General features: G+C 37.1%; 1 protein-coding gene across 2 annotated transcripts in view; it reads right to left on the bottom strand.

Moving 5' to 3' along the window:
* Positions 1 to 12,461, bottom strand: part of TOMM70 (translocase of outer mitochondrial membrane 70) — a 37,559-nt gene that overhangs the window by 19,565 nt on the left and 5,533 nt on the right. For both annotated transcript variants that reach the window (XM_039251965.1, XM_039251964.1), the window contains exons 2-3: positions 3,720 to 3,893; positions 1,300 to 1,426 (exon numbers count right to left, since the gene is read on the bottom strand). In XM_039251965.1, coding sequence (XP_039107896.1) covers positions 1,300 to 1,426; positions 3,720 to 3,893 — 301 coding nt within the window. The remainder of the gene's footprint in view (positions 1 to 1,299; positions 1,427 to 3,719; positions 3,894 to 12,461) is intronic.

The following is a 12,461-nucleotide window of genomic DNA, read 5'->3' as shown; positions in this document are numbered from 1 at the left end:
CTCAAGCACTCCTGTTCCCACTCTTTCTGAATTCAATTTCTCAGAATTCCAAATCCCTGCTCCTCCAAACACGTCAATCTTTTCATATGGTCCTCAAATAACCTAGCTAATCCCAGTGTCAGTGTCTTTTCCCCATCCCATTCCTCCTATCTAAAATCCATCTAACCTCCCTTCTGCCAGTCATTAACTGTTAATAATTTCAAGGGCTGGCTCAAAACTCAGAATTCTCTTTTCCAAAGCAACAGTCCTTCCACCCATCACCAAAGTACGCAACACCACAAAACCTCAAATTTTCCTAAAATGTTCTCTAAACCACTCTCACTTGGTAATCCAGACTTTTAAAAATAAAATGGCTTCTTCCTTTTAAATAATGTTACTTTAAAAAATAATTATGGCTAAATCTGATTGCTGATGCTTTTAAAGCAGGTTTATCTTGTAGAAATCACTTTGATTTAGCTCCATGTTACCCACAAAAATGTACTTTAAAATAAGCCAGTGGCCTATATTCTCTAACTGAAGTTTTAGAAGCAGATATGGCCAATTAAATGCTGCAGAATATTTACTTACAGATTTACTGAGAATGGCAAATTCACCTGATGCTTTATATCAACTACATAATTTCCAATTGGGTATAAAATAATGTTTGAAAATACCAACCAGAAAAAAAAATACCAAATTTTTTTTATTTCATTCATCTTAAAATTATTTCATATTTATATAGGATATTAACTGAAAATATATAGAATCCTAGCAACACTATCACTTACTAAAACCTCTTTTCTGATTTCTTAATTCATGGAATTACACTGAAGCTCATTAATTGCCAAGTTAAAAATGTATGGTATATAAATTTTAAATCTTAATACTAATTTAGTCCCATAATTGAGAACAGAAACAATACTCAAGTATCAGCAATCTCAATTTACATAGAAAACAAATTCTTAGTTGGGGAAGAATCTAACTTTTTTTTTTTTTTTTTTAATGTTTTATTTCTAGGAGAGAGAGAGAGACAGTGTGAGCAGGGGAGGGTCAGAGAGAGAGGGAGTCACAGACTGAAACAGGCTCCAGGCTCTGAGCTGGCAGTCAGCACAGAGCCCGACGCGGGGCTCGAACCCACGAACCCCGAGATCATGACCTAAGTGAAAGTCGGACGCTTAACCAACTAAGCCACCCAGGCGCCCCGAATCTAACTTTTAAATACAAGTGATTTCTCTACTCACAGGCAGAGTTTCATATAAACTTACCAATGACTACAAAGCCTTAAATAATTTTCACATGTATACACAAAAACACCCTCACCTTCTAAACATTCCTTCTTATTGTCTAGCTTCTCGTGGGCTTTTGCACGTCTAAAGAGAGCTTTCACATATTTGGGATTAAGTTCAACAGCCTTTGTACAATCTTGTGCCACCTCTTTCCATTTTTGCTGTAATTGAAAGTATTAAAAAAAGTCAAACTAAAGGAAGCACTGTTCATCAGAAATTACTTTTCGAAACAAGAGGCTGAGTGTTAAGTCCCACAACACACAAAAATACTCCCAGTACATAAAAAGAGTTAATATCCACAATATATTACAATAGCTCATATAAATACCTGTAAATAAAGAAAAGCAACCTGATTTTCAAAAATAAGCAAAGGACATACTTGGGCCATCTTTCTACCACCAAATCTACAAACCTACCTGCATCTCTGTGCTCCTATTATCTCCTTCCCTCCTGTTAAAACTGAGGACGGACCTCTTTTCATCAAAGGCCAGTCCTCCACTATGATCTGGATCCACACTTTCTCCACTTCAAGGACTTTACTTTGTTAGCTATTTTGCCTCTACATCAATCTACATCTCTACTAAATAATTCATTCCCATAAGCATATATTAAAAAAAGAACCAAAAAACCCCCACTTACTCTAGTATTTTCCATCTTTTAAAAACCCTCCTTTGATTCCATAATTCCCTTCAACTACTACTCTATTTCTTGGTTCCTCTTTATTGCCAAACCTCCAAAGGACTGACCCTCTAATTGATTTCTACCTACTTCACTGGCTGCTCCTTCTCAATTTCCTTTGCTAAATTCTTCCCCTCTGCCTCAGTTCTACAAGTGGAGTCCTTAAGGCCTCATCTCTTCTCTCCTGGCACTATATAAAATATAAAATTAGATGACTCCCAAATTCATCTCTTCAGCCCAAGCCATTCTCCTGAAATAGAGACATTTCTCAATTCAGCTTCTACTTAGCTGTCTCACTCCTTCCCCATTCCACTATTATTTACATTCCTGCTTCCTGCTTTTCTTCACCCTTCATATCTAATACAACAGCAACTTGTTGGTCTCAGCTTACTTCATGTTTCACATAGGCTACTACAAACAACAACATCCTTACTTGGTCTCCCTATCTCCACTCTTGCCTCCCTACCATATATTCTTGACAGAACATTGAAAGTAATTTTAGAGGCTGTCCCTGCCCTATTTAAAACCCTTAAATATTTTGCCATTACACTCAGAATTGAATCCAAACTCTTTAGCACTGCAAGACTTTGTCTCATCTACCTTCTGTTGCCTCTCCCAACTGCATCTCTCTATACTCCAGGATCCTTTGTAATTCTTTAATCGCACCAAACTCTTTCCTGCCTCAGAGCAATTATAGACACTATTTCCTCTATTTGTAATGCTATCTTCTCTACTGTTTTTATGCACCAATACCATCTCCAGTCATTTCTCTACTACTGAATCATGTTAATTATTTAAAGCATTTGTGAAAATGTCATTTAATAGTTCATTGTTTAGCTATTCTTGAGTTCTATGCATAACTGTGTGCTTTTACAGACCCAGCCTGTACCATAGCAACCTTCCATATAGCAAGACAGTCAATAAAATTAGGATGAACAGATAAATGTGGAAAATACAAATGTCCGATAACCACAGAAAAGAATGGTCAACTTTAGCAATATTTCTAAAAGTGCAAATTAAAACAATGAGAGACAGTATTTTTCTCCTACCAGAATCACAAATAATATTATTAAGACTGATAATATAGTCAGCAAGAATGAGAGAAAACAAGCATGCTCATATATTGTTATTGGGAGTAGGTGCTGATGCTGTCTTTAGATACCCATTTCTAGAATTTTATTCTAGAATTTTGTCCTCCCAAAGTATGCAAAGAAAAAAAATACTTAACAAAAATATTTACTTAAATACTGAATGCAATAGGTAAAACAGGAAACAATCCAAATGTTCATCACTAGATGTTCTCCAGTATAAAACCATATAACAGCTATTACATATACCATTTCAGAAAGAATAAAACAATCTGCATGTGCTACGAAAGGCTGCAAAAGATACAGTGGGAACTAAAGAATGTCACAATACATGTAATAAGTTTGGTCTCCCCACACCCCACATGCTACTGTTAATATTTATGGAAACAAAAAGTTAAAGAAAATAGCTTCACACTGTTGAGAAGGATGGGGTCACCAGAAACTGTAGTTTCCTATATTATCTAATTTTATAGAACCAAATATATATAACTTTGGATTAAATTTGTAACCAGCAAAACTCAAATATCTGTTCTTAAAAATTTTATATAATTAAAGGATATGAAAACAAAAAGCCTGTAATTTCAAAACCTCAAAAAAATTTATTAGGTTTATTTGAGTGGTATTAACTGAAACATTATGCAAATAAAGAAAACAAAAAGAACAGGGGGGAAAACCCTAAGATACATACCAACTGTTCAAAGGCAGCAGCTCTGTTTTGATAAAATGTGGAAAGGTCAGCATTCTTCTCTATAGGGCACAAACTGATCGCCTCAGTATAGCACTGAATAGCTTGTTCATATTTTCCTGCTTTGAAGTATTTGTTGCCTTTGTTCTTGGCTGCTTGTGCTCTATCAAGAGAGTTCTGAAATGAGAAGAAATAACACTTACCACTACTCAGGAATAGATTCATTTCAGTAATTAAACAGTGATAAACTGACAGCAGATAAATAGGGATATAGAATAGCTGCTGACAATGAAAAGCTGCTTCATATAAATATCTTCGTGGGACAAAGTCTCAGCAGTAGGATTGCTAAGCCAAAGGTTTATGTATTTTTAATTTCAAAAAAACTGCCATAGTACTTTATATTTAAAGATCCACTTTCCTGCCATTCTTGCCAGCAAAAGTTGTGAGCTAATTTTTGCCAGTCTAATGGGTTATCAATCAGAAGTGATTTTACCAATTAGGATGCATTTGACAATGTGTGGAGACATTGCTGATTGTCACAACTGCAGAGGGTAGGGGTGGGTAGCTGCTATTGTTACCTAGTGGTAGACACCAGGGATGTTGGTGACATTCTGCAATGCACAAGACAGCCCCCCAACACAAAGAATTAGTAGATCCAAAATGTCAATAGTGGCAAGTTCATTGAAAAACCATGGTATAAAGTAATATTCCAATATTATTTTTATTTACATTTTCCTCTATTAATGGAGCTGAAAACCTTTTCATGTTTATTGGCCATATGGCTTTTTTATTCTGAAAACCATTTATTCATGTGTGTTGTTATTTTCCCATTGGGCTCCTTGTCAATAGTGTACAATAGATACTAGAAACATTTTGCCATCTTCATTATAATTGTTAACCCAAATCTGTTGTTTGCTCATCAATAAATTTTCTGCACTCCTATCTTTATCTCAGTCTTCCTGGAGGACCCAACTTACATACTAACTGTGTATAATGTGGAATAGTTGGTAGTTAGTAGCCACTGAGAACAGTTGTGAATACTTCATTCAACATTTGGGAAGCATTCTGGAGACCACTCCAGTTATCCAGGTTCTAGCTGCTAAGTCCAAGAGCTTTGTGGCATGTCTTTACCCAAAACTTTACTGTTTGTCAGCATCATCCAACTTGAACAAATATGTAATTATGAAAGAGTACATTATGTCTTCAACAGGCAAGCACTGACACAACAAAAGCAGAAGTATCTGCCCTCACAAATAACTTACAGGAGCTGTGAAAGCCAAGTTGCTTAGGGCCCAGGGCATCTCACTCCCAAACAGAAAAATGAAATAGCAACCTTTTTTTTTTGTATCTGCTTTTTTCCCTTACTCTTGCTTCATTCTTCTTTGCTGCTTTCCCTCCACTATTTACCTTTTGTTTCCCTTCTCCTTTAATCCTAGTACAACTCTAATTGGTTTTTAAAAGTATAGTGTGCAAAGATTTGCTGGAAACTCCATTTATCTAAGTTCAGAATATTAAAACAGCTAGTTTAAGCCAGTTAGTGTTGACAAGGAACATATTTTAAAACTGGGATGTAGGAGACCCAAATAAACCACAAATAAATTAAGAGATGAATATAAAATCTCCCTCAATCACCTTCCAGAAGCTTTGACAGGAAAATCCTTAGCACAAAACATTTATAATAGACAACCACGAATCTTGTGTGGCTGTAGACTACAGAAGGGTAACTATCAAGGTGATTGCTGGAAACGTGCATTTGAAGCAAGCCCTACAGTCCTCCCACCCCACTGAGAGAAGCAGAAGTGAGCCTCGAGTAGGGCTCTGTCATCCAGGAGTAAGGATCTTCTACATCTGAGGCAAGTGACGGCATCCCTTGGCGGTCTTCTAAGAGACCACATTGCCGAGAATTTCTACCATAGAAAAAATTTAATACCCTAAGAAAGAGGCGCCCAACTGAAATAGAAAAACGAGTATTTGAGAGGCGGGGTAAACCAGGCAAACTGAAACTTTAACATTAGAGGAATAAGAGGCTATCACAGTCATTTTAAAAAGAGTCTGCTTTGAAAGAGCACTAATTTAGACATCTTGAAAATTAAAAAGTATTATTATAATCAACTCAATAGATGGTCTGAGACTGGGGCGCCTGGGTGGCTCAGTTGGTTAAACATCTGACTTTGGCTCAGGTCATGATCTCACAGTTCATGGGTTTGATCCCCACATCGGGCTCTGTGCTGACAGTTCGGACCCTGGAGCCTGCTTCAGATTCTGTGTGTGCCTCTCTCTGCCCCCTCCCCTGCTTGTGATCTCTCTCACTCTCTTTCAAAAATTAACATTAAAAAAAAAAAAAAAAACCCTCAAGTTTCTGCTAAGATCATCTTAATAGATGGTCTGGAACTGTATATTATAATGGGCATAACTGAGGAACAAATTACCAAGTAGAAGGTAGAGCCAAGGAAATCTGTCAGAATGCAGTGAAAATAAAGGACAGGCAAGTGTAACATTTGGAGAAAAACTTACATGACATGGGATATAAATCCAGATGTTCCAAAATCTACCTAAGTGGAGTTTAGAAGAAAAGGCACAGAAAGGTATATTGAAGGATATATTAGAAAAATTTCTGGAGGGGCCCCTAGCTGGCCCAGTTAGTAGAGCATACAACTCTTGATCAGGGTTGGGAGTTCAAGCCCCACACTGAAGGTGGGGCCTACTTAAAAAAAAAAAAAAGGAAAAAGGAAAAAGAAAAAAAGAAAGGAGTAGAGAAAAACAAAACAAAAACAAAACAAAACAACAACTTCCTGGAGCTGAAATAATACACATTTTTAGACACATCACGGTGAAATTTCCCAACAAAAATCCTGAAAGTTTTTAGGTAGAAACAACAGACTATCCACAAAGGAAAAAGAACCAAAGTGGCAATAGAATGTCACCAACATGAGGTGCTAAAAAACAATGAAGTAACAACTTTAAAGTTCTGAAGAAAGATTGGGGCGCCTGGGTGGCTCAGTCGGTTAAGTGACTGACTTCGGCTCAGGTTATGATCTCACTGTTCGTGGGTTCGAGCCCCGCGTTGGGCTCTGTGCTGACAGCTAGCTCAGAGCCTGGAGCCTGTTTCAGATTCTGTGTCTCCCTCTCTCTCTGCCCTCCCTTGCTCACGCTGACTGGCGCTCATTCTCTCTCACTCTCTCTCTCAGAAATAAATAAAACAATTAAAAAAAAAAAGTTCTGAAGAAAGATTATCTTTAACTTAGAATCTTATACCTAGCCAAACTAGCTTTTAAGGTTGACGGCAAAAACATAAATAGAAGTGGTATAACTTCCTTACCACTAAAAATAGACCCCACAGTAGGACAAATGATCAATACAAGTAGAAAGGAGAGGCTAAAGGAAGAAACAAAAAAAGCAAGTTACATAGGGCCAAGAATCATTAAACAGGTTGATAACAATAAATGTGATAGGTTAAATCTCTATATCAAAAAATTTTCAAACTATGCTGCCTTTTAGGCATGACCTAAAACAAAGTGACAGGTCAAAAAGACTATCAAAGTTAGAAGGCAAATACCAAGAAAAAGAAGGTAGTATCAGACAAAAACAACATTAAAAAGCCTCAGATGGAAGACAGGACAGTTTTATTGATAAAAAGCACAAGCTGCCAAGAACACATCATAATCAGGAATCTTTATGTACCTAATAAAACATCAAAATAATGACACAGTTACTTTTGATACTAAATATCAAGAAAAACATTCTTCCAATTACTTGGGGAAAGTTTACAATGTTCCTGAGTCATTTAAGACATGGCTAACACACACCCTTTAAACACTAGGGACTGTTTATGTAGAAAATAATGTGGCATATTAAAAGCATGTGAGAAATATATTTGACTACAGACCTACTGAAGATTATTTTTTTAAGTTTATTTATTTATTTTGAGGAGGCAGGGAGGGACTGAGAGAATTCCAAGCAGACCCTGAGCTATCAGTGCAGAGCCCGATGCAGGACTAGATCTCACCCATCCCAGCAACTGTAAGATCATGACCTAAGCCTAAATCAAGAGTTGGATGCTCAACTGACTGAGCCACCCAGAAGCCCCAGTATTTTTTTCACTTTTTACTTTTATTTTTAGAGAGAGAGAGAGAGAGAGTATGAGAGCGAGCATGAGCAAGGGAGATAGAGAATCTTAAGCAGGCTCCATGCCTGGAGCCAATTCAGCGCTGAATCCTACATACGACCCTGGGATCATGACCTGAGCTGAAATCTGAAGTTGGACACTCAACCAAGTGAGCCACCCAGGTGCCCTTATTCAGTATTTTAACTAAAGATTTACAGATTAGATAAAAAGAACATTTTCTAGACAGAGTGATGACCTTGTCTCATTAAAAGAAATAGGCAATGAAATTCTTCCTGTCTACTAGAAGGTTAAGGCTAAATAATATACAGAATAGAGAAGAGGCAGTCATAGCAAGGACTGAGAAGTTAAAAAAAAAAAAAAACAACAGACAAATATGGTGAGATGAGTACACAAGGCTTTCCTCCTCTACTTAGAGAATGGATACTTATTTTTATTCAGGAAAATGAACCAAGTGAATGTTTTGATTAGCTACTTTCCTCCATTTAGTCAAGCTTTACAATAGCTCCTTTTAAAAATTATTAAAAATTCTTTAACTCCGGGGCACCTGGCTGGCTCAGTTGATGGAGCATGTGACTCTTCATCTTGGCGTTGAGTTCAAGCCCCATGCTGGGCTTGAAAAATCTTAAAAAAAGAAAAAAATTCTTTAACTCTTAAGTCCAAAATCAGAATCTGATTAACTTCTTTTCCTTATGATACGGTAAAAAAAACACACAATGGTTTGAACAATACCATGTGAAAAAGGACCAAATTACATAGGCAAATCACCAAGTTGCAAATTTTCTTCCTTGCTTCCACTCCAGAAAGCAACCAAACTACATTTTTGGAGAGCATGACCTTGGTTAACATCCCTATCACCCTAAGCCTGCTCCATTACTTTCTGTCCGACTATGTCCCTTCACTAATAAAAATGCAGAGAAGGGCGCCTGGGTTGTTTAAGCCTGCCTTCAGCTCAGGTCATGGTCTTGCAGCCCCAAGGGCTCCGTGCTGACAGCTCAGGGCCTGGAGCCTTCTTTGGATTCTTGTCTCCCTCTCTCTCTGCCCCTCCCCCTCTTGTGCTCTGTCTTTCTCTCTCAAAAAATAAACATTTTTATTTTTTATTTTTTTAAAATGTTTTATTTACTTTTGAGACAGAGAGAGACAGCACGAGTGTGGGAGGGGAAGAGAGAGAAGACACAGAATTGGAAGTAGGCTCCAGGCTCTGAGCTGTCAGCACAGAGCCCAATGCGGGGCTCGAACCCACAGACTGCGAGATCATGACCTGAGCTGAAGTCAGATGCTTAATTGACTGGGCCGCCCAGGCGCCCCTAAACAAACATTTTTTAAAAATATAAATAGAAGAAATAAAAATCCAGAGAAAGAATAGCATTACAAGGACAGTATAGAAAAACTAATCATTTTGGCCCACTGATGAAATTTAGAATAAAAAGCTGGTTCACACAATGCCAGCCTTCCTCTATGTCAGGAATTAGACCCTATTTTCACAAGCTTTGAGGCCAAAACTAGGCAGGAATTTTTTTTAAATGCACTGGACAAAAAACTTTGTATTAGAGAACACACGACTAACAATTCTTTATGAGGGATTTAATTCCATCCTACAAGAATCCTTTGCACTGCTTTTCAGTAATCCCCACCTGCTGCCACCAGTCTACATTCTCAAGTTATAATAAGAACTTTCATCATTAAAGATTCGAGTTAGTAAACAAGCCCAAAGACAATTCTGAAAGCATATTTGATAAATGAGAATTGAAGACTTTCTAATCTGAAACATAACAGGAACATCTTGAAATGCCAGTATATTTCATATGGCTTGTTTGCATATCTAAAAGCTACTCAGGTAGTTTAAAAGACTATAAAGCCATTTCTGTTAATGGATCACTTTTGGTTTGGGTAGTTGTTTTCAGGTTCTGAAAATTCAATAATATTCGACACTAAAATTATGTGAAAATGCATCTCTCTCTGCATTTATTCAATATACTATTTTCTAATTGCTCTGAAAATTCTTTTTTTTTAAAGATTTTATTTTTTTAATGTTTTATTATTTATTTCTAGGAGACAGAGAGAGAGAGACAGCGTGAGCCGGGGAGGGTCAGAGAGAGGAGTCACAGACTGAAACAGGCTCCAGGCTCTTAGCTGGCAGTCAGCACAGAGCCCGACGCGGGGCTCGAACCCACGAACCACGAGATCATGACCTAAGCGAAAGTCGGACGCTTAACCGACTAAGCCACCCAGGCGCCCCTGAAAATTCTTTTTAACAAGTAAATTGTCATGTCATTCCTTGCTCAAAACCTTCCAGTAACTTCGCATTACCACGACCTACACACAAGACTCCAAACTTTCGTTACTCCACTTCAGCCACAAACTTAAGTTTCATACATGGTGTAAATTCAAACTTTGTCAATACTGGTTAGAAAACAGATGAATTATGAAAAAGATGTTTACATCTGCCTAGTATGTTACATAAAGTATGAATTAAAATGGTCTACTAAAAAACTTAGTGTTTCCCCCATCCATGATTTGAGTAAATTCCATCTCTTCATAATGAATAACCATTCAGCAGAGTCAACTCCATGATTCCATGTGATTCTGCTAAATAAATTCAACAAATATTTGGAACCAAATCTCACAAGCAGTCGTAAAGTTAATGCATTAAGCAAAAGGGGTGCCTGGGTGGCTCAGTCCCTTAAGTATTGGACTTTGACTCAGGTCATGATTTTGTGGTTCTTGAGTTTGAGACCCACTTTGGGCTCTATGCTGTCAGCACAGAGCCCGCTTCAGATCCTCTGTCTCCCTTTCTCCGCCCCTCCCCTACTCGCTGTCTCTCTCAAAAATAAACAAACATTTTAAAAAATCAATGTCAAAATTATTTTGAAAAATCTTTAGCAGAGCACCACACTGAAGGTGCACGGTAGGGGCTATTACTATCCTCATTTTACATACAGAGCAACTGAGGGCCAGAGAGACTAACTTGCCCAAGGAAGGATTCAAACTCTAGCAATTCCATGCCAGCCTGCCAAAACTTTACTTCTGTACCGCATGAATTGTCATCCACGTTTTATTTAGAATATTATTAGAATCACACCTGGATTCACACTCTGGAACTGAAATAAAGAAAATAGATTCAGATATAATATCTTGCTAACTACTGACTTTAGGGCAAAAGGTCTTTAAATGCAAAGACAAAGAGAATCATTAGCACAATTAGATCTTTTTCTTTCCTTATGCCAAGCAAATATAACTGAATTCATTTTGGTTAAAAGCACATTTGATGTGACTCCACTGTACAACAATCAACAGGATAATCTTTATCCTGAAGCAACGTTAGAGACAGTTCAAGAAACAAGTAGACTGGCAGGTTCTCTAAAGAATTACCACTGATTAAAAAACCTGAAACCCCAATTCATATCAGGAAAATGTGCATTGGGTAATTAGTAAATTGGGTAACTAATAGCTAGAAAATTATTAGTCTCAATGTAGCAACTACATATAAGTACCACGCGCTAACTGATTGTGCCACTGGAGCTCCAAGTAGCAACTAGATATAAATACACATGCATACATCCAAAAGTATTTGGGTAAGACACAAGAAGTAAAAACAGGTAACTCAGGTAATAAATATAAAAGGAAACAATGAAAAGCACAGTAAATATGTATGTCTCCTCTCCACAAGCACTGTGCTAGAACTTGTCAAACAAAAGGCAAAACCTACTACAAATCTACCCAGCACCCTTTGCAGAGGCAAATCTACTTGGAAAACAAGTAACATTTAAACCAAAGGAACAGATATTAAGGTATAATGCCAGTAAATTTAGTAGAATACAAAACTGAAAAAAAGCAGTGGAGGTTTGACAGTCAGTGAAAGTTACTTATAGGAATCTGCTCTGGAACAAAAGTGACTAATAAAGAATAGTCAGGAAAATACTCCAAGGAAGAAGACAAAGATGAAGACGACGACGACCAAGACAACAACGACGAAGAACAAGAACAACAACAAAAACAACAACAATACACACACAATTCAGACCAGAAAGGCTACTTTAAAACAAGTCCTGCAATGGTAACATTGACTATGTTACAGAAAGCTTTCAATGATACACATTTGGCAATAAGGGCTCACTGTAACTTCTTAGCAAGTATTTACAAAGTATTATTCTGATAATAACATACAATTACAGTGAAAGGAAATGAACTGGACTTGGGTAATCTATGTGTAAGAAAATAAAATGGGTATCACCATAATACACATTTATATCCAGTGAAAATACATATGAAGTGGTTTGACAGTTTCTTTTCAATGGCTTCATTCTCTTAAATTTATCAAATTCCAAAAGCATATTTGAAAATTCAAATCCCAGCCTAAAAAAAGTAGCAGTCAACTGTGGAAAACTTAGCACACAAGAAACAGTCTTTTAAAATACTTTTATCGACTAATTATTACTTTTATATGAACAAAACCTATTATATGAATAATACCTGAGATAATAAGCCCTTTCCCATATTATACCCCAATATTTCAAAAATCTACAACCAACCCCACCCATTAAGTCATAATACGGACCACTCTATACCTAAGAATCCATTTGTAAGAATGCAGGCTTTGCAGGATTATGGTTGTAGTTCAC

This window comes from Hyaena hyaena, unplaced genomic scaffold (genome assembly GCF_003009895.1).
Source record: "Hyaena hyaena isolate Hyena2069 unplaced genomic scaffold, ASM300989v1 scaffold_407, whole genome shotgun sequence".
NCBI classification, from domain to species: domain Eukaryota; kingdom Metazoa; phylum Chordata; class Mammalia; order Carnivora; family Hyaenidae; genus Hyaena; species Hyaena hyaena.
This window is presented reverse-complemented; position numbering and strand designations above follow the sequence as displayed.